General features: G+C 29.8%; 2 protein-coding genes and 1 long non-coding RNA gene across 5 annotated transcripts; 1 reads left to right on the top strand and 2 right to left on the bottom strand.

Moving 5' to 3' along the window:
* Positions 1-9,313: 9,313 nt before the first annotated feature.
* Positions 9,314-10,327, bottom strand: LOC9311718. 3 transcript variants are annotated; one of them, XM_002875604.2, is made up of 2 exons: positions 9,804-10,327; positions 9,314-9,731 (listed from the first exon to the last, which is right to left on the bottom strand). In XM_002875604.2, the coding sequence occupies exons 1-2, from the start codon at positions 10,147-10,149 to the stop codon at positions 9,484-9,486; spliced, it is 594 nt and encodes a 197-aa protein (XP_002875650.1). In that variant the 5' UTR covers positions 10,150-10,327; the 3' UTR covers positions 9,314-9,483. The 3 variants fall into 3 exon arrangements, 2 of the variants coding, with proteins under 2 accessions (XP_002875650.1, XP_020881509.1); XM_021025850.1 differs by having other exon boundaries at positions 9,314-9,940; positions 10,010-10,327; XR_002331963.1 differs by having other exon boundaries at positions 9,637-9,827; positions 10,010-10,095.
* Positions 10,328-10,526: 199 nt separating this feature from the next.
* LOC9313395 lies at positions 10,527-11,842 on the bottom strand. The gene has a single exon (XM_002875603.2). The coding sequence runs from the start codon at positions 11,476-11,478 to the stop codon at positions 10,861-10,863; it is 618 nt and encodes a 205-aa protein (XP_002875649.1). The 5' UTR covers positions 11,479-11,842; the 3' UTR covers positions 10,527-10,860.
* A 6,858-nt stretch (positions 11,843-18,700) lies between these two features.
* LOC9311717 lies at positions 18,701-19,979 on the top strand. Its single transcript, XR_002331966.1, has 2 exons — positions 18,701-19,014; positions 19,397-19,979. It is a non-coding gene; the product is annotated as an uncharacterized LOC9311717 (long non-coding RNA).
* Positions 19,980-20,005: the final 26 nt, after the last annotated feature.

Below are 20,005 nucleotides of genomic sequence, written 5' to 3'. Positions count from 1 at the left end.
TTAAAAGGTTAAATGAGTTGTTGATGGGTTAATGAGTTATATGGGTTAATAAGTTAAACATTAACCCATTAATTTATTCATTATTAACACAATATCATCATTATCACACCATAACATCATATTACCAACATCTTTACCATGAGTTATTGATGGGTCAATGAGTTAAATGCGTTGAGTTTTTAGGGGTTAATGAGTTACCATTAACTTGTTAATTTATTAATTATCAACACAATATCATCATCATTATCTCATAACATCATATTACCATTATACTATTACTTTCATCAATTCATCATTAATGATTATTACAATTGATTCAATAGTAGAATGTATTTGGTGATCAGACTTACCCAACTTATCATTTAGATAATTTTGGAATGATGAACTTAAATTCTTAGAATTGAGTAAAACAAAATGTATGAAAAGAAACATAAATTTCTTGGTTTCTTCCTATAAGAAAATTCAAATAAAGATAGAAAAATATATTTTGTTTGGATTAGAGAAAAGCTGGAAGAAAAAAATTAATACATATTTTCATTCTTCTTATTTAGCTAAAACGCTAAAAAAAACTAAGACAAGATTCATTCTTATTTTGAGATGATATGTGGTGTGACATTTATATTTTCCTCTTTAATTTTAGTATTATACTTAAACCCTTTTGTGAGGTATGCCTGATCACTAACATATGAAAAATATAGAAAATGAAACATGAAAATGATCTCTCTTATCAAAAGAACATTAAGAAACATAACCTTGCAATATAACCACAAAGTGTCTTACTTGCCCATTAAAAATCTTAATCATCTTGAAGAGCAATATCATAGTGTAACATCATAAAGAAATAGATCACACAAATACTCTACAATAAACTACTTGACTCTTCTTCGAATGTCCACTCTAAAAAATATTACAAAGTGTTATAATCTTCCAAAAATATTACAACATAGTCACAGCCAACCAAATACTCCTCTCGATTACTTGGATGGCTGCGTACCTTTGCTTGCAACTCTTCTCTCGCTTCAACTAATACTAAACTACAAAAAGATTTTATTGGATATCTTTTTGGAAAAAGTCTTACTCCATAATCCTTACAACAACATCAACTTCTTCCCAAAAATGTATCTCCTAAACTCATCATCAATACAAGCTTAACATAACATGTAAGAAACAACATTTTCTATTCTTTGTTTCAATTAAAACTCAGCACATTATCTTCTTATAGCAAATAAACCAACGACTCTTTCCTTTTCTAATAAACAATAACAAAAATCACAATCCAAAGCTAATATTAGGCAATAAACTATTAAGTACAAATCCGTATCTAAAAAAAAACACATAATTCTCTAATCACACAAAATAACAAAAAAAACGTTTATAAATTTTTTAAAATTGAAACCAAAATAAGTTTTATTCTACAAAATCAAAAAACTAAATAAAGAATCACCATATATATAAAAGTTTGCCAACTCTCTCCATCCTTCCGCCACGTCAGCAGTGGAGAGAGTGCCATGTGTCACAACATATTACATTTATTATTTTATTTTATTTAATTAAGAATTTAAATCATGCATTAATTAATGTTTATATAAAAATTGACATATTTAACTTATTAATTAAGTAAATTCAATTTAATTAGTTACAAAAGTATATCAAACTCATATAGAAATTAAATTATTTAAATTTAGTTGTATAAATTGTATAAACTTATGTGTAAACATAAAATCAATAGAACTTTAACTAAATTTTAGATTTTATTAACGTATAAAAATAGGTAATATGATATTAGAATTTATTTCATGTTTTCATATACTATAATATATATAGGATTAGTGCCAATGAATATTAGATGAATTTATGGTTTATTTTAAGGGGCTTTTGCAAAAATGCCACTTTTTCAATGCCACTTTTCAAAAATACCCCTTTTTAAAAACCTTATAAAAAATGCTCTTAAAAATATAAGATTTACCCAAATATGTATGTAATATTATTAAAACATACACAAACTACATTTCTATGTATCTAAAATCTTATAAATACTTTATAAATACATTATAAATGCATTTTAAATACCTTTAAAATATCTTGTAAAACCTTTGAAAAACCTTAAAAATCCTTTAAAATAACTTGTAAAACCTTTAAAAACACCTTATAAAATCTTATAAATACTTGGATCGAGTCTTCAAGTAGTAGTTACAATCCATAAGTACCTTATAAACCTAATAAAACTTTATAAAAATTTCATATTTAAAAAGGGGCATTTTTGAAAATAGACATCTAAAAAGGACATTTTTGAAAAGGGGCACACCAAAAGGGGTATTTTTTTAACAATTTCCCTTATTTTAATGCAAATATAAGATACTAAATCAACACTATTTTTTTGTTTATTTAAAATTATTTTAAAGATAGCCAAATATATATTAGGTTTTAAGATAAGTAATTGTAAATAAGTGTTAAAAAATGTAATTAAACATAAATTAAAATGCAAAAAATAGAATGAATTATTTACTCGAGAGTTAGAGGAAGATATCAAAATGATTATTAGAAAAAAACACCAAAAATATTATTTATCAAATTAATTCAATCGATGTACATCGTTATAACTAACAAATTATGGATGGAAAAACCCGCACGTCGTGCGGGTATTAGCCTAGTATATATGAAAGTTGGCAAACTCTCTCCATATGAATGTCACATGATCACACAAGAAAATGACATGTGGCATTCTATATTATTTAAATAAAAAATAGCCAAATTAAATGAGAAAAAAAAATTAAAAGTTTTTCATTAAATCCTCCATCAATCCTATTCTTAATTTATTTCCTTAAAATAAAAAAATTATAAAATTATGTTAATAAATCAAGCAATACTTTCATTCTATTCATCTTATTTTACTAACTTATATTATCAATAGTAACTATTCGATAATGATTGAAAATTTATTTTTGTTGTAGTTTAGTTATAGTTTAGTTGTTTGCTACCTACCCTCTTATTAGTTTAGTAATTTTACCTTGAGTATTTTCTAATTGTTATGTTTTGTGGTTCATATACGACTTTTTATATGGTCTTCTCTCTTTTCATTTTTGTGCCTTATGATAACTTGGTTACATTGCATTTACATCATTCATAAATTTAGACTTATAGATTCGTAGTGTCAATTTTTTTTAATAATATATAAAAGAATTTGCTGGTGACAAAATACATATAATATAATGTATGTTTACATGATTTATGTTTTCAATTAAAAACAAAATGCATTTACTATAAAAAATCTTTATATATAAGTTTTCTTATTTGAAAGTTTGAGATATTTAATTTTGCTAAGTTTAGTTAATAAGAATAAGTAGTATATGGAATTAAAATTATTTGGCAAGATGGATAGTAGAACTAAAGAAATGAAAAAAAATGAGAATAATTGTGGGTTTCACACATATGAACCAAATAACCCTCTTTTATTTTTAACAATTTTTAAAACAAAGCCTACGCGTAGCGTGGATAGCCACCTAGAAATACTATATGCAATGTCAGAAGATCTAAAAGTGTTTATATGAAAACTCTTGAGATCTTGTTTAATTTATGTCAATCCAGTAATTAATCATGAGCCTATCACGATGTAGCTGGAGTACTAGATCATGAGAGTACATAAATAAGGAATTATTTAGAGTGAATTGGCGCAGAAGTAAAAATGAGAGTCGAAATTAGCTCAGAGACATTAGGTCTCTTTGTCTCCAACGATGCAAAAAAAAATGAACATAAAAATAGGTTCGGTTTACAGACTTATTACATAAAAATCAGGGCATCTTTTGGGAATGCACGTGAGAGAGCGACGATGGCCTTACGAACCATCAAAGAACACCTGACAAGAATTAAATGCATACTATGAAGTAGGACTCATTTCTTATTGCATTATGTTTCCTATTACCGCTTTAAATATAAGGTTATGAAATGTGGTTTGTTAAAAATTAACTATTTATGAAAGAATTTGGCCTCTTGTTACAAGGCTACTAGACATTAGCTGTATGAGTACTAAATATATATATAATAGCAATCTCAAAAAATGCTTTTTGCACCTCTGACCGGTTGCTTTTTCTCGCAACTTTTCGTTTAAATAAGGTTTTTTTTTTTTTTTGTGTCTTTTTATCGCATCTTTTCGTTGAAATATTTACGGTTATTTTTTTACGGTTGTGTCTTTTTATCGCATCTTTTCGTTAACATATTTACAGTTATATTTGTTCAATTACAGTCGTATCTTTTCAGTTTACGGTTGTGTCTTCATAGTTGTATCGATTCATTTAAAGTTACGTCTCATATTATATAGATTTAAATTTTGGTTATTTTTAACTAAAATATATATTTTACGGTTATTTTTTCAAAAAGTTGTAATCTAAATAAATATTTTATACGGTTGCATCTTTTTATCGTAACACCTCATAAACAATTGCGATTGTTTAGTTGAACTATTGCAACATTTACTCTATTTAACGAACAATTGTAATTTTTGATTTATTTTATAAATCGTTAAAACATTTAATTTAAAAAAAAACTAAAAATATACATTTTACGGTTGAAGTTTTTAAGAAAGTTACGATCCGATGTCTTCTACGGTTACTTTTTTTTATCATAACTTTTCGTAAACGGTTGCAACCGTTTAGTTGAACCATTGCAACATTTAGTTTATTTTACGAATAAATGCAATTCTTGGTTTATTTTATAAACCGTTATAGCAATTAATTATCTACAGTCACGTTTTTCGATGTAACTTTTTATAAACTAATATTTTAATTTTAATTACTAAAATATATTTTTAAATAATTGTAACTGTTTAGTTGAACCGTTGCGACATTTGGTTTATTTGAAAAATTATTGCAACTTTTGGTTTTGTTTTATGAACTGTTGTAATCTTTAGTTTGTTTGACGAACCGTTGCAACATTTGGTATATTTGGCAAACGATTGCAATTTTTACTATATATGATATCTACGGTTGCGTCTTTCTAGTTCTTCATCAAATTTTAATTTTAATTACAATTTAAATGAATATGTTGCTACCGTTTAATAGAACATTGTACATTTGGTTTATTTGACGAACCAATGAACATTTTGGCTTATCTGATGAACCGTTGTAACCTTTGGTATGAGAGTACGTATAGATATCGAAAAGACGGTGGGTCGACACGGAAAGAAGTACGACGACGATGGAGCATAAATCATGAAAAAACAGAATTGACTAAATGATCCATTTTTCAAAATAATTTACAGTCAATAGCAAGCATCGACGTAATTCTATCACTACATCCGTCGCAGATATGTGACTAACGTTTTACCGTTGTAACAAAATGTTTTTCTTGACGATGGTGAGTTAATTACGAGGCTACCGGTGGGGTGGTCAACTTCTTCCGAGATATGAATGAAAAAAGGAGATGAGGAGATGATCGGACTTTTTAGAGAGAAATTTATATATTTTTATATATTTTTAATTGTAACTTATCTCACTTCTCATCCTATAAATACTAATTTATCATTCTCTCATCCTCTCATCCTCTCATCCTCTCATCCTCTCACCCTCTTCCACTATAGCTCAAATCTTAAATATTTTTTTGTTTTGTGTCCTGACATTAGTTTTTTTTTTTTTGAAAGATGCATCTTCATTGTCTATTTTAGATTTATATAATCATCTTATAAGTAATCATACATATAAAAGTAAGGTTTCACTCTCTTCTTATTGGTCCATTTAGAAATGTAACTTAATTTTTTAATTTTTAATTAAATCATAAATAAAACACATTTAACTCACACTTTAATATAAAAACTGAAATCATTAAAATTATACATTAACTATATTTTTCTACTCAATTTTATTCAACACACAATAAATTAGAATTGTAACTCCCATAATTTATATATTTTTAATTGTAACTTATCTCACTTCTCATCCTATAAATACTAATTTATCATTCTCTCATCCTCTCATCCTCTCATCCTCTCACCCTCTTCCACTATAGCTCAAATCTTAAATATTTTTTTGTTTTGTGTCCTGACATTAGTTTTTTTTTTTTGAAAGATGCATCTTCATTGTCTATTTTAGATTTAAATAATCATCTTATAAGTAATCATTCTCTCATCTTCTTCTACTATATTTATGTATCTATTTTTATGTTGTTATATGGATTAAAAATCAAGAATTTGATTCTAAATTTATTTTAGAATGTAGTATATATATCTAACATTGTATTCATTTTTGTATTTCTAAAGCCAAACTAAAATATACTTATTTATTCTTATTTTTCATATTTTAAGTTTAAATTCACATATGTATACTAAAATTTTGGATGGTTATAACAAAATTTTCATGTTTATTGGTGATGGAGAGTTAAATATATCAATTCCAGTCATAGCACTAGATAACATATAAATTGTTGATATAAACAAACCATTCTGACTTAATAAAATTATCCATTTCTATTATCTACTTTAGATGTTTGATTATTTTCTTATATATTCATGTAATTTTTTAATTATGCAATATTTAATGAAATAAATTATTGTAGTACATTTATTAAATATATATTTCTTACCTTTTTCTTATCTCGAATAAATTTTATAATTTATTTTTAATATATGTATTATTGTATGTACTTTTTGTGATCCAATAGATAATTATATAAATATTGTTATACTGTTTATTTTATTTAAAATTTGAGGTTTTAAGTATTTTCCAAATAAAAAAGAATTTCGTTAAAAAACATTTCGTCCTTAAGATTAAAAAAATAAATCATATGGTTCAAGAAAATTAATTTAGGTAGAATAGAAAATTAGAATGAAATCATTAGAATGAAACATAACACTCATACTTAAATGGAGTGAAATATACAAGAAAAAATAACTATAATTAAAACAAAAATCATTTTATTAAATCCTATAAAGATAAAACCATTAGTATAAAATCTAGCACTAGATTAAATTGATGAGTGAAATTAAAAAAAAAAATAGAAGTTATCCTTGGATCTTTGATGATTTTAGTTTGCCACTTGCAAAATAATATTAATTTGAACTATTATGCGGGAGTTTATATCAACAAACAAAAAAATTATATGTGAGCTTATATCAACAATTTATTTTGTAAAAGTAATAGATAACATATGTTTATTGATGTTTACATACATAAATAATAATAAAGTAAAAAAAAAATACTTATATATGAGCAAATGCAATATATCAAATCTTAAGAGCTTTAAAAAAAAAATTCAATCATATTTATATTGAAACAAATGTCATCCACATCATTAGCATGTAATAATTTAAGATTTTTTCTATAATAATATATAATAATTATATTTGATGTATTTTCTCATATTTTGTAACCTCCATACTAATAATTATCGTTATGTTGTTAATGCTCACACTAAATTGTAACAATACTTTAAATACAATTAATACAAAATGAATTCTACACAATGAATTCTTTGAAATGTAATATAAATTTTATGATATACATACAATTAACTTACTCATAAATGACATTTAAACATAATTGTTAAAGTTGAATAGTTGTAAAACGTAAATATGGTGTCTTCTATAAATAATAATATACACATATCACTAACTATCATATTCCAAATTTCATAATATTGATAAATTTTATAACAGTTTCTTTTATAATCCGACTAATGGTGTTTTAATATTACATTTTTGTCAATTTTGTAAGAGGCTATGAAGAGGAGATGACATGTAACCAATAAACCTTACTCACAATCAATCGTATGTGCTATTTCAAAGGTGTTTTAAAAGGAGCGAGTAGACAAACCCGAAGTTGTAATGCAATAAGAGAAGATATATTAGATTGATTTTCTTTGTCCAAAACAATCAATCTATATAAACCTGAATTTTGAATGACTCAAAATAAATTTGATATTTTTAAAATGAGATTAAGAAGAAAATCAAGAAGACTAATGATGAATAGAAGAAAAAATACAATTGAGTATGCTTCGAAACAACATAAATGTTAAGTGGTAGTGGAAACAGATGCTTGAATTGTATAATAGAATAATTCATCTCTCTTCACTTATCTCTTACAATATAATTCATCTCCATTCCTACAACTATTTCTTAAACTGTAAAAAAAAAATTACGGAATAAATTATTTGTTATACATTTCTCAAATAAATTATGCTTTTACAAGTAGCAGAAAATGGTTATTTTATTAACGGAGAATAAACTAATAAAATGGTGTTTCAATATTTGTTACGTCATTTATGTGATTTTAAATATTTTCATTAAGTAGATAAACAACTTCGAATCAAGTTGTATCAAAATATAACGGTAGACACAATTCAAAACTCAGCCCAAACCCAATATTTATAACATTTGGTTATGATATTTTCATTAAGTAGAAAATAATAGGAAATTTGTTGTATTACTATTATATTTAAATTCTTTAAAATGCAACAATAACTTTTAAAATTAGATAAATTTAGAATATCAAATTTACTATTAAAATATAAATTATAAATTGAAAACGATGTAACTTAATTTTCATTGTAGGGTTTAATATTTTCACATTTTAACAAAATAAGTATTATTTATGTATACGTATTATATTACTATAATCATTAGTTTTATCCTCAACAGTCTTAAAATTTCTAATTGGCATCAAATATTGTATTGATTAAAAGCAGTAATATACTCTTAATTATTTTTTTAAAAACATAAATATCATTGTATATAGATGAATACAATTCAAATTTTATAGAAAAAATCAAATTTGAATTTACTGTCATTCATTCATTTATTTTCCTTTAAACGAAAAAACTAAGTAAAATAAATAGCAAACATATAACATAATATGCAACAAGCCGCGAGTATCGCGGCTAAATAACCTAGTTATTTAATTATGATCAAGTGAGAAAAGTTTCAAATCAGACAAGTAACATAATTACACATAGTGATATCAAAATATTCTATATTGTTGTTGTATGATTCATGATAGTAAAAAAATTTAAGATCTTAGATATATGAATAATCAGATTTATATATACATGAAAATGTATAAATTGATACGCGTAGCGTGGATATTCATCTAGTCTAATTTAAGTAACGCCTAGCACGGTATACAACATTGTACCAAAGACATGATAACAACCGATGATTTACCACCAAACCATTGGGTGAGATCACAAGAAGAATGGATTAAGGGTAACAATGTTATTGTGAATCACTCAACTAGTTGTGTTTAAAGGTGCGGGTCAAACTGAAGGAGCGAAAGTTTTGTCAGTCTTAGAAAGGGATTTTCAAGCTCTTATAATGTCTACCCAATGTGAGTGGAGTCGAGGTCTAAGATAATTCATATTTGAGAGAGATTGCAAGTTAACAAAAGATGATTTTAAAAAACATATATATAATAATAATAATCCTTGGACCACCCCATATTTTCCTCTCAATCCTAACCACCGTCACCGTTCATAACATTCGAACCAAAAGCTAGCCCGGAGCTAACGGGATTGATCCAAACTGCTCTTAAATAAGTAATTGCAACGTTTCCGGTTTCCGACCAACGATCCCTTCATATTCCGTTCTGGATCCAACCAAAACCTTACCGGCAAATCACTGCACGTCACCCTCAACAATCCATTTTTCTTAAGACTTGTACCCACTTCAATGCGGGCAATGATCTTGACCGCGGTGTCCCAAATCACATGGCCTTCTTTTACTCCATCTAGCTTCCGCGTGGTGAAGGCGACTGTTGAAATAGGCGTGTGGTTAACTAATTGCTGATAAGTGTAGGGTGTGGTTGATTCTGCCATAACCTTACCTCCCTGGAGGAGATGGCCGTTAACTGTGAAGAGAGACAATTGACAAAATGTGAAAGGACTATCAGCAACCAATGAGACGCTCCAGTTCGTGTTGTTGGAGACAGAGACAGAGTCGACGAATAGGTCTAAGTAACATCTGCTAATGTTGATTAGCCCTATCAACACAAACAACCAAAAACCAAAAATATCGAGTAGTACTACGTACATTATACAATAATTTCGAAGAGGATGGTCTCTCTCCCCGTCTCCGTCTCCATCTTCAGTCGTTGCATTGGGATCACGAGATGTAATTTGAGACCAAGTCGTTAAATTGGGATCACGAGGTGTAATTTGAGACCACGACATTTTGGAATTATAGAAGGCTTAGTACAGATTTTATGTATTACATAAAGTAAATGAATCAGTTTATTCGAAGAGAACAATTCGGGAGACTATTATAAAAAGCTAAGGATCATATTTTTCTTAACTAAATATGTATAGTTTACCACTTTAGGAGTTTTGTTTTTCCTAACAATAATAATAACTTATCTATAAATAAATAACTTTAAGAGCGTAATGTTTTAAGACAAGCTAGGCTGGTTTTGTGGCGTGAAACCAGATCAATCTGTTGAATTTTCGCTTGTCGATCCGCAAAAAGTTGAGTATTTTTCTTTATCTAACTTTGAAAAAATAGGGATCGTAATTTTTTTCTATTCATTTTATTTATATATTGACATGTGGATAAAGATATAGCATAATGTTTTCTTCTAGCAAAATCTCGTTTTGATGATTTAATGTTGTTAATTGTATACGTACTGGCTTGGCAAAAAAAGAAAGAAAGTATTAATCTTACTATATACGAGAAAAGTAGCAACCAAATTCAATTATTTTGGTATGTAACGATTTCTATCAAAATATTTTAACTTTTACTTGTAACATGATGTGTTGAATCTTGTTCATCCATATATCTAGTAATCAGTGTAAATCTAACAAATGATTTTGATAACAATGGCTTGGGATGTATTTACTTGAAACTGTAGTAGTTAATAATAATACCATGAAAAATCTATAAGAACATCAATTAGGAAAAAGCTCTTTCAAATTTAGAAAAGATGAGTGACATTCAATCTTCTTTTCACCGAGCATTGTTCCCGACTTCATATCCGATGAGAACACAACGGTAAGATTTCTACACTGAACAATCAAATGTCCTGGTTTGTTGTTCGCTGCAAATTGTTTGTGCTTCATGAGGAGTGTAATATTAAGATTGTGGACACCTGAAAAAACGTCGCCTCCATTGGCGGGTCCAATATCCTCAGTCTCAGCCTCGAAAGCGACAAAAAAATCTGTGTGACCATTGGAACGTTGGTTGTGAGATACATTTAAAATGGCACTTTTCAGGGGACCAAGATTGGCCGACACATATTCGCGTTCATAAGAGATAGAACACCTAAAGCTAGGTTTCTTCACAAAGAAATATACAATCCACACCGATTCAGCAGAGGAGGAGGAGACGGATATAGATTGGATTAAGAAGTTGGCCTGACAAAAAGCTAAATTGTCGATGGAAAATAAGATGGCGTACACGGCTAGGAGGGAGAAGAATGCAGCCCAACCTGGCTCCACTAAGTAGTTATCATCAACGGGAATGTTAAGATCATTTGGGTCTTCGATCTCTAGTGTTTCGTAATCCATTTTGTTCTTGTTACGCAAGTTATTGAGCGACTTTCGTGTGATTTTCAACTAATTGTAAAGGAAAGGGAGAAAGAAGGATAGTACGTGAAATGCCTCCGATCCCTTTTCAATATTGTAAATGAAATTTCTGAATAAAATGTGATAAAATAAAAACATTATGACTAGCTATTTTTAGAATGCAAAGAAATACAAAAATTGTTTGAGAAAAGTTAGGGATGAGCCTTTTAACCCAACCGAACCAACTTATCTAAACATAATGAGAATCCATGCAAAAACCATTCAAGCTTTTCTTTAACCCAAACCAATAACCCAATCTACATTGTTTTACTATTTATATGTCTTGGTATAGCAACCTTGTAAAGTTTGTTATAATTACTGCCTGTTCGAGTGTTGATTTTGAAGGAAATGATTTTAGAGCTCTAGTTTACAAGTTCATTCCTAATGGAACCTTGACTCGCAATCTCTTTGGAAAGACTCAACATTAGTATAGACGTGGCTTCTGTTTTGGACTATCTCCATGTTCATTGTCATGATCCTATAGCTCATTGCGATCTTAAACGAAGAAATGTCGTTCTAGATGGTGATTTGACTGCCCATGTTAGTGACTTTGGTCTAGCTTGGCTCCTCTTGAAATTCGGCAAGGATTCCTTCCTTAACCAACTCAGCTTGGCTTCATACATATAAAATTGGATGAAGAAATTAGTATATTCTATTATTACTCCAATACTGTCTTGTTTCAATATATAAATTATGGTGCAGAATATGGAAAACTTTACCCTCCACAGCTACACCAAGTCTGTAGTGCCAGAACGAGTATTGGACATGCATATGAATCGATTCTTCAAAGTGGTCTCAGAGTTGGTTTCCCCATGGTTGAGTGCTTATTAGAGTTGAGACTTAGGTGTTGTGAAGAATCTTCGACAAAGTACCGGCGAACAATGAGTGAAGTCGTAAAAGAATTAATGTCAATGAGAGAGGTTCTCCAAAACAAGGAGGACAGCTAGACGTTGAAGTTTTTATGGTTTTCTTTACAAACTTTTTATCACATTTAAATGGCTTATGATGAGGCCTATCATACTACCGCATAGTCTCTTATAATATTGGTCTGTTTTCTCCATGTATATCCATATGAAAGATGAATGTTTGTGTTACCGGCTTTAGAACTGATAAGTTTCTTCAAATATGTTCTAAATAAATCTTAACCCAAATAAATTGGATTGAATGTTACCATGCTTACATTTCTATTTCTAAAGCATATTATAATGAGATAGTTTTCTCTCTGCTTGCACAGATAATCATGTAGAAATTCATAACCACCTCCCTCCTGGTATATCTCTCCAAGTTCATTGTCGTTCCAAAAACCCAAGCTTTGATATGGGAATCCAACAATTAAGAAATGCTACCTCGAAATTTATCATTATAATCACAGAACCTTTCATCAGTTTCAAAAGGCAAGAATATAATTGTTATATATCGTATAGGTCTAAAAATAATCTGGATTATTATTATGATATTCAAGTATATAGATCAGCCGCTACTTTTCGATGTAGTCAGCTACGTTCATGGACTGCACAAGAAGATGGGATTTACTTTACTAGAAGTCGTGGAAAACCACCAACATTTGTACTTCAATGGATGGTAAGAGACCAAAGTAAACCCCCGAAATAATAAAGTATTATAAACCATCAACCGCTTCTTTTTAGTAACTTATATTAATTTATGTAAGTTCTCTTTATGTTTCATGTCGCATGAAGTAAGTCATTAAACCAAGGGTACCGTTTTAGTTTTGTGTTAGAGCATTATAATAAAATTATGAGTTCATCTCATATTTACATATATTTATATTATATATATATATATATATATATATTAATTTAATGTTTTAAATAATAACAACCATTTACAATTTTTCTTTGGTAAGGAGACTTAGACCATCTCAATAGGCATGACCAAAATCTAACTGTAACTGTATTTTGGACCGTAACTAGACCGTTTCTAAACCGTTACAAGACCGTAACTATATAAAACGGTTAAAACCGTAACCGTTAACCGTAAAAATAGATTAGTTACGGTTAAAAAATACGTTAACCATTACCGTTAATTAACCGTTACTATATCAAAACTGTTAGTTAACCATACGGTTAACCACACGATTAAACGCATAGTTAACCGCACAATTAAAACCATAAAAATATAATTGTAACTATGTATAATGTAAAGAAAAATATCGAATGTTCGAATAAAGATACCAAAAATGGAAAAGGTACATTAGAAAAAATAGTTTTTTTCTCAAACAAAATGTGTTGTAATGATACTTTGCTCGAAATGAAGAAAATTTGTCTACAATCTACTTTTTCATCTTATTAAAAGAAGTATAAAAGTCAAGTAATGCGTAAGATTTCACCTCTGATATTAACTGTATTATCATCATTAAATAATCATAACCGTATGTAACTGTAATCGTATTTAACTGTACCTGTTTTAACTGTATATATAGTGGTTAAGATTACAGTTAGAGAATATTTATAACCGTAACCGGTGGTTAATAAACCGTAACCGTTATAACCATAACTGTGATCATGCCTACATCTCAAGATAGAGATCTTTAATTTATTTTTATCTATATTTGAAGTTCTATATTTTCAATTTACACAAAAATTTGGAAATCTCTATATTCAGATGTTAGGAAAAATTTAACTCTAAAATGACATCAAAAATCGGTAAAAAGAAAAAGTGATGTTTAATATATGTATTACATTATACGTGGATGTGTAAATCTATAAGATTATCTAATAAAAAAAACTTAGATTATCCAATGTAAGATTATATGCAATGCTAAATTTATTCAACACCCTCCTTTTTCATTTTTTAACATTCCACATCATCTTCTCTCTCTTCCACCTAATATTCAACATCTATTTAATTTTTAACATTTCCAATGGTTTATTTAATAAATAGAATTATAGTAAAATAAACTTTTATTTTTCAATTCCAAATCAAATGAAACAAGTATCTATTTATAGAGAAAAAAATATGATGAATTTTGATATAAAAAATATAAATAAATAAATTAGTTTAAGAGAAATTGTTAAAAATGCCGTTTTTTCAATACCTCTTTTCAAAAATGCCCCTTTTGAGAGTCCATTTTTAAGTTTGCCCTCTTTTAATTTTTAATGACTATTTTACCCTTATTTGAAACAAAATTAGGTCCACAAAATACAAAATATTTTTTGGCGGGAAAAGTGATCCCTCAATTTTCCCGCCAAAACACTTGTAAAAACCTTTTAAATACCTTGTAAAATTTTCCCGTAAAAATTTTTCCCGCCAAAAATTTTTTTTTGCGGGAAAAGTGATTCAGAAATTTTTTTGGCGGGAAAATTTTACAAGGTATTTTAAAGGTTTTACGGAGTATTTACAAGTGTTTTGTAAAGTTTTACAATGTATTTTAAAAGGTTTTACAAGGTACTTATAAGGTTTTATAAGGTATTTATAACTTGTAAAACCGTATAAAAAACTTGTAAAACCTTATAACTTGTAAAACCTTATAAAATAGCTTGTAAAATCTTATAATTTCTTATAAATACTTTATAAATACGTTGTAAAACCTTTTAAAATACATTGTAAAACCTTATAAATACCCTGCAAAAAACCTTTAAAATACCTTGTAAATTTTTCCCGCCAAAAATTCAACGCCAAAAAATATGCGGAATCACTTTTCCCGCAAAAAAAAAATTTTATGGGAATTTTTTTTTTTTTTTTGTCGTCCGAAATTAATTAGAGCTCAAAAGAGCCATTCCTGGGGAATGTTGTTTACAAATGTGATATGAAGCGGTTCTGTACGAACTTTTCGTGCCAGATGATCCGCTTTTACATTAGCATTACGAGAAATTAAAGATAAAGAGAAGGTTGAGAATTCTTCCTTGTCGCTCTGAAATTCCTCCAAGTACACTGAAAACGCCGGCCATTCGGTTGGAGAAGACACCATCTTCACCAGATCAGAACAGTCTGTAAGGAACTCTACCTCTTGATTATCTGCACCAATCATACACTTCATCGCCCAGAGAAGGGCCTCGAACTCGGTATGTAATGGAGATAAACTTCGACGGAGATTTGCAGCTCCCATGGTTGGCGGCTCTCCGTTTGATGATGTACAGAACCATCCTGTACCGGAGAACTTATCACTTTCTTTCCACGATCCATCCACAAAGCAACGATAACCAGAAAAATTCGAGTCAAGTGAAGTATTCCCCACTTGAGAGCGATTTACCAATTCCACAGTACCATGATTTTCATGATGAAGCTCAATTTGGGCTGACTGCCACAATTGTGCTTCTTTTTCCGCTAACCGTAATACCTCTAACGGATCTTTATCAATATTTTCAAATATTTTTTCATTCCTTGCTTTCCATATATACCAGATAATCCATGGAAAGGCTGAAGAGTCAAATTCTGAAGATATTCTCCAAAATAAATGGTCCAAATTCACAAAAATAGATTCTGTTGGAAAAATTCCCATTGCCGTAGGAATCTGAGAGAGTGCCCAAACCTGTCGTGCCGGGTGGCACTGAAAGAGTGTATGATTGATTGTTTCCACTAGTTCGCCACATCTAGCACAACCTGTATCACAATCAATTCCCCTTCTCCGCAAATTTTCCGTAACTGGTACACAACCCGTTAAAATTTGCCATAAGAAATGACGTATCTTAGGTGGACAATGCACTTGCCAAGAATGTGCTTTTAACGGTTTGATGTCTGGTCCAATCAATGAGAAATTTGTCTCCAAATTTTCTAACCGAGCGGTATGATATCCTGATTTGACTATTTATTTTCCGGATTTTGTAAAATGCCAACCCAATGTATCCTCCTTAGTTGGCGCACCCACAGGTAGGGCACTTATGATGGCGATATCTTCTGGATCAAAGAGCTCCTCTAAGAGAGTAATATTCCAAAAATTCGACCGACTATCTATAAGACTATTAACTTTTAACAATGAATCAACAGGTGAACCATTACTCTTTGCTGGTCTCGGGAATTGAGCTGTAATCCAGGGATCCTCCCAAACTGAGATGGATTTCCTAGATCCGACCCTTTTAATAAGTCCTTTATTAACCAGAGATCTAGCTGAACAAATACTACGCCATCCATATGATGGGGAATATGATTTTATATTTTCCAAGGGATTGGATTTCCGAAAATACCGCCCTTTAAACACCTTCGCAAAAAGAGAATTTGGAACCGTAATCAACCGCCATAATTGTTTAACTAACAGGGCTGAATTAAAGTCGTCTACATTCCGAAAACCTAACCCTCCTTCCGATTTACTATTGCACAACTTGTTCCAAGCCATCCAGTGCATACCTCTCGAATCTCCATTTGAACTCCACCAAAATTTAGCAACCGCACTAGTAAATTTAGAAGTGATTGTTTTCGGTAGTCTGAAGCACGACATAACATAAGTTGGTAATGCTGCAGCTACCGATTTAATCATCACCTCTTTCCCACCTTTTGATAAAAATTTTGCCGACCATCCGTTAATTCTTGTTTGCAATCTATCTCTGACAAAAGAGAAATTTTTTGTTTTAGATCCACCCAAACTCTCTGGCAAACCAAGATAAGAACCCATCCCACCAATAGTAGTGATTCCCAAGGTAGATTTGATTTCCTCCTTGATATCCTCATCTACCTTATGTCCAAACTGAATCGAAGATTTTAAAAAATTAATCTGCTGTCCTGAAACCATTTCATACTTCTTTAGAATCCCCAATATTACCTCACATTCGTCCTTATTTGCCTTACAAAAGAATAAGCTATCATCCGCAAATAACAAATGTGAAACCGAAGGGCTTGCTTTTGCTATCTTAATACCTGTAATTAGTTGTTCCCTTTCTGCTTTCCGAATATTCGCAATTAGCACCTCTGTACAAAGGATAAATAAATAAGGGGATAGCGGGTCTCCTTGTCGTAATCCCCTTTCTGGTACAATTAGTCCTCTAGGTTGCCCATTAAGTAGCACTCTATATTGAACTCTTGTAATGCACCACATTATCCAGTTAATCCATTTTTCACAGAAACCTAGTTTTCTTAGAACCTTCTCAACGAAAATCCATTCCACCCTATCATAAGCTTTACTCATATCAGTTTTAATGGCCATAAATTTTTGTTTACATGTCGGGTTAGTTCTCAACCCATGAAACATCTCTTGTGCAATAAGTATATTATCTGAAATCAATCGTCCTTGGACAAAAGCTGATTGTGTTTCCGAAATGAGTTTTGGTAAAACCGTTTTAAGTCTTTGACAAAGAATCTTCGAAATAATTTTATAACCCACATTGCATAGACTAATATGCCGTAATTCCGTCATCCGTGTCGGTCTTTCCGTTTTTGGAATCAGACAAATGTTTTTACAAGTGTTTTGGCGAGAAAAATTGCGGGATCACTTTTCTCGCCAAAAAATATTTTTGTATTTTGTGGACCTAATTTTGTTATATTTCCTTATATATTTATGATATCTTTTATTAAAAGAAAGGTAATTTAGTCATTTTGTACATAAAAAGGGGTATTTTTAAAAATGGACATACAAAGGGGGCATTTTTGAAAAGGGGTATTGAAAAAGGGGCATTTTTGTGAATCTCCCTTAGTTTAATATATAATAATTGATGTTAAATAGTTAGGGTGAGATTGAAAATTTCAATATCCAATAAAAAAAGAACATGTGTCATTTGTGGTCCCATATTTTTGGTTTCAACATGTTGAATACTTTCAACTGAGTTGAATCCACGTCAGTTTTTTTTCATTTTCAACACCTTCATTGCAAGGATTCAACTGTTGAATTATTTATTCAACACCTCCATTGCACATAGTTTAAAAGACTTAGTAACATTACGATATGGCATCCACGTCGTTTCACACATGATGTCCATGTCGTCAAGATTTAATAGTGCTTTGCCACTATGGCGATAGAGGTATGATTATGCACAAAATTATAAGTTTATGTAATTAATTTGAACTAATGTTTTGTTGAGGTTTGAATTAATACGATAATATATTTTATGTATGACTCGAACTTAACTTTTGATTTGAGGTATGAAAAATAAATAAAAATTCGAAAATATGGTAAAAAAAACTTTTGATACAGAAATTGCAATAATCAATAACAAAATAAAACAATATGTTTGACCTAGTTATATAAACCCAAAAAATCTTATTGAAACTTTCTTGAACCGAAAACAGATGTCTAAAATGCTTTATTGGTTTCTAATGAGAGATTCAAAATTCTTAACCCGATATTATATTTCTCTCATGATCTGACACCTCAGTTTTTTTAGCTCTTTTGAATCTCACATATAAGCTTTTTATCTTCCAATAAGAAGATTTCATTAATAAAATTCAGCTTTAATTTTTTCCAACATTTATTTCTGAATAAAAACATGAAAGTCAGAGAGATCGAGATTGAAATTTAAAGAAGACGGAGCAGGAGATGATCGCAGATGGAGCAGAAGATGAAGAGAAATGGCTCGCCGTGAGTGATGCTGCAACGTACTATTTTAATTCTGCTATATATCCCTTAATTTGTGTGCTCTTTGCTCAAAAAAAAAAATAATAATAATAATAATAATTTGTGTGCTCGTTTCTCCGTGACTATTACATTTGGCGGAAATTGAGATTAAGAAATTTCTAAATTCGTTTAGTACTTTTTTTAGCATGAATCTGACCCTACTTCTGATTTTGGGGAAAAACTTGTGTCGTATTTGGTTGATTAGAACTCGAATAATCTAAATCTCTCTATTTATTGCTTTTGAGATCCTTCTCTATGTATATCATGAAGATAAATATAGTAATTCTCCATAAATTATAATCATTAATCAAGACATATGAGATTGGTGGGTTTATTAGCTTTGGTTTGCTCCTCTGTTTGCAGTTGTTGACATAAAGACTATCTTCACCGTTGCATGTATTTGAGGTAGCAATTTTGATATACAATGTCAGGGATTCCATTCAATGCCTCAAGACAAGCCGATCACCTGAGCAGAATTGTGAAAACTGTTTGTTTCATCTCTTGAAGAGAGAATCCGTATCCACCAACTTCTTCTTGTGGCAACTCGCTTATACCAAGCTCCTTTTCTTTCCGGTGCTTTGACCGATTTTACGATAAGTTTCTAGATGTCCTGACTTCGTACTAGCGCAGGGAAAGACGAAAAGGCTTCGGTTTTGATCCACAATCGATCCCATGAGAGTAACTATTCTCGATATGAGCTGTTCTGTGAGAAATCAAGTTTTGTTCTTTCTAAGGCGTAACCCAACAGCTAGCTGAAGAGAGTAAACTGGTTTCAGCCCCCTTCTAAAAAGAAAATATATATTATTTCTTGTGGGTTTTGGCTCATGTTCTGTTGATTTCATTATTGATGCTTAATGCTTTCACTTTTCTTTCTAAGTGGTGGAATTGAAGCTTCCTTCAAAAAACAATACTCTTATAAGTAAGTAATATTTCACTATTGCTTTAATGGTTTACACCTTGAGTGATAACTTT

This window comes from Arabidopsis lyrata (genome assembly GCF_000004255.2).
Source record: "Arabidopsis lyrata subsp. lyrata unplaced genomic scaffold ARALYscaffold_5, whole genome shotgun sequence".
Lineage (NCBI taxonomy): Eukaryota > Viridiplantae > Streptophyta > Magnoliopsida > Brassicales > Brassicaceae > Arabidopsis > Arabidopsis lyrata.
Note: the sequence above shows the minus strand (reverse complement) of the source record. Positions and strands in the feature narration are given on the sequence as shown.

Excerpts from the sequence above, each read along its gene's own strand:
- LOC9311718 (XM_021025850.1), bottom strand. The coding sequence starts at position 10,149 with ATGTCGTGGTCTCAAATTACACCTCGTGATCCCAATTTAACGACTTGG. Across the intron at positions 9,941-10,009 it reads CTTCGAAATTATTGTATAAT|ATGTTACTTAGACCTATTCG; the intron begins GTACGTAGTACT and ends CAACATTAGCAG.
- LOC9313395 (XM_002875603.2), bottom strand. The coding sequence starts at position 11,478 with ATGGATTACGAAACACTAGAGATCGAAGACCCAAATGATCTTAACATT.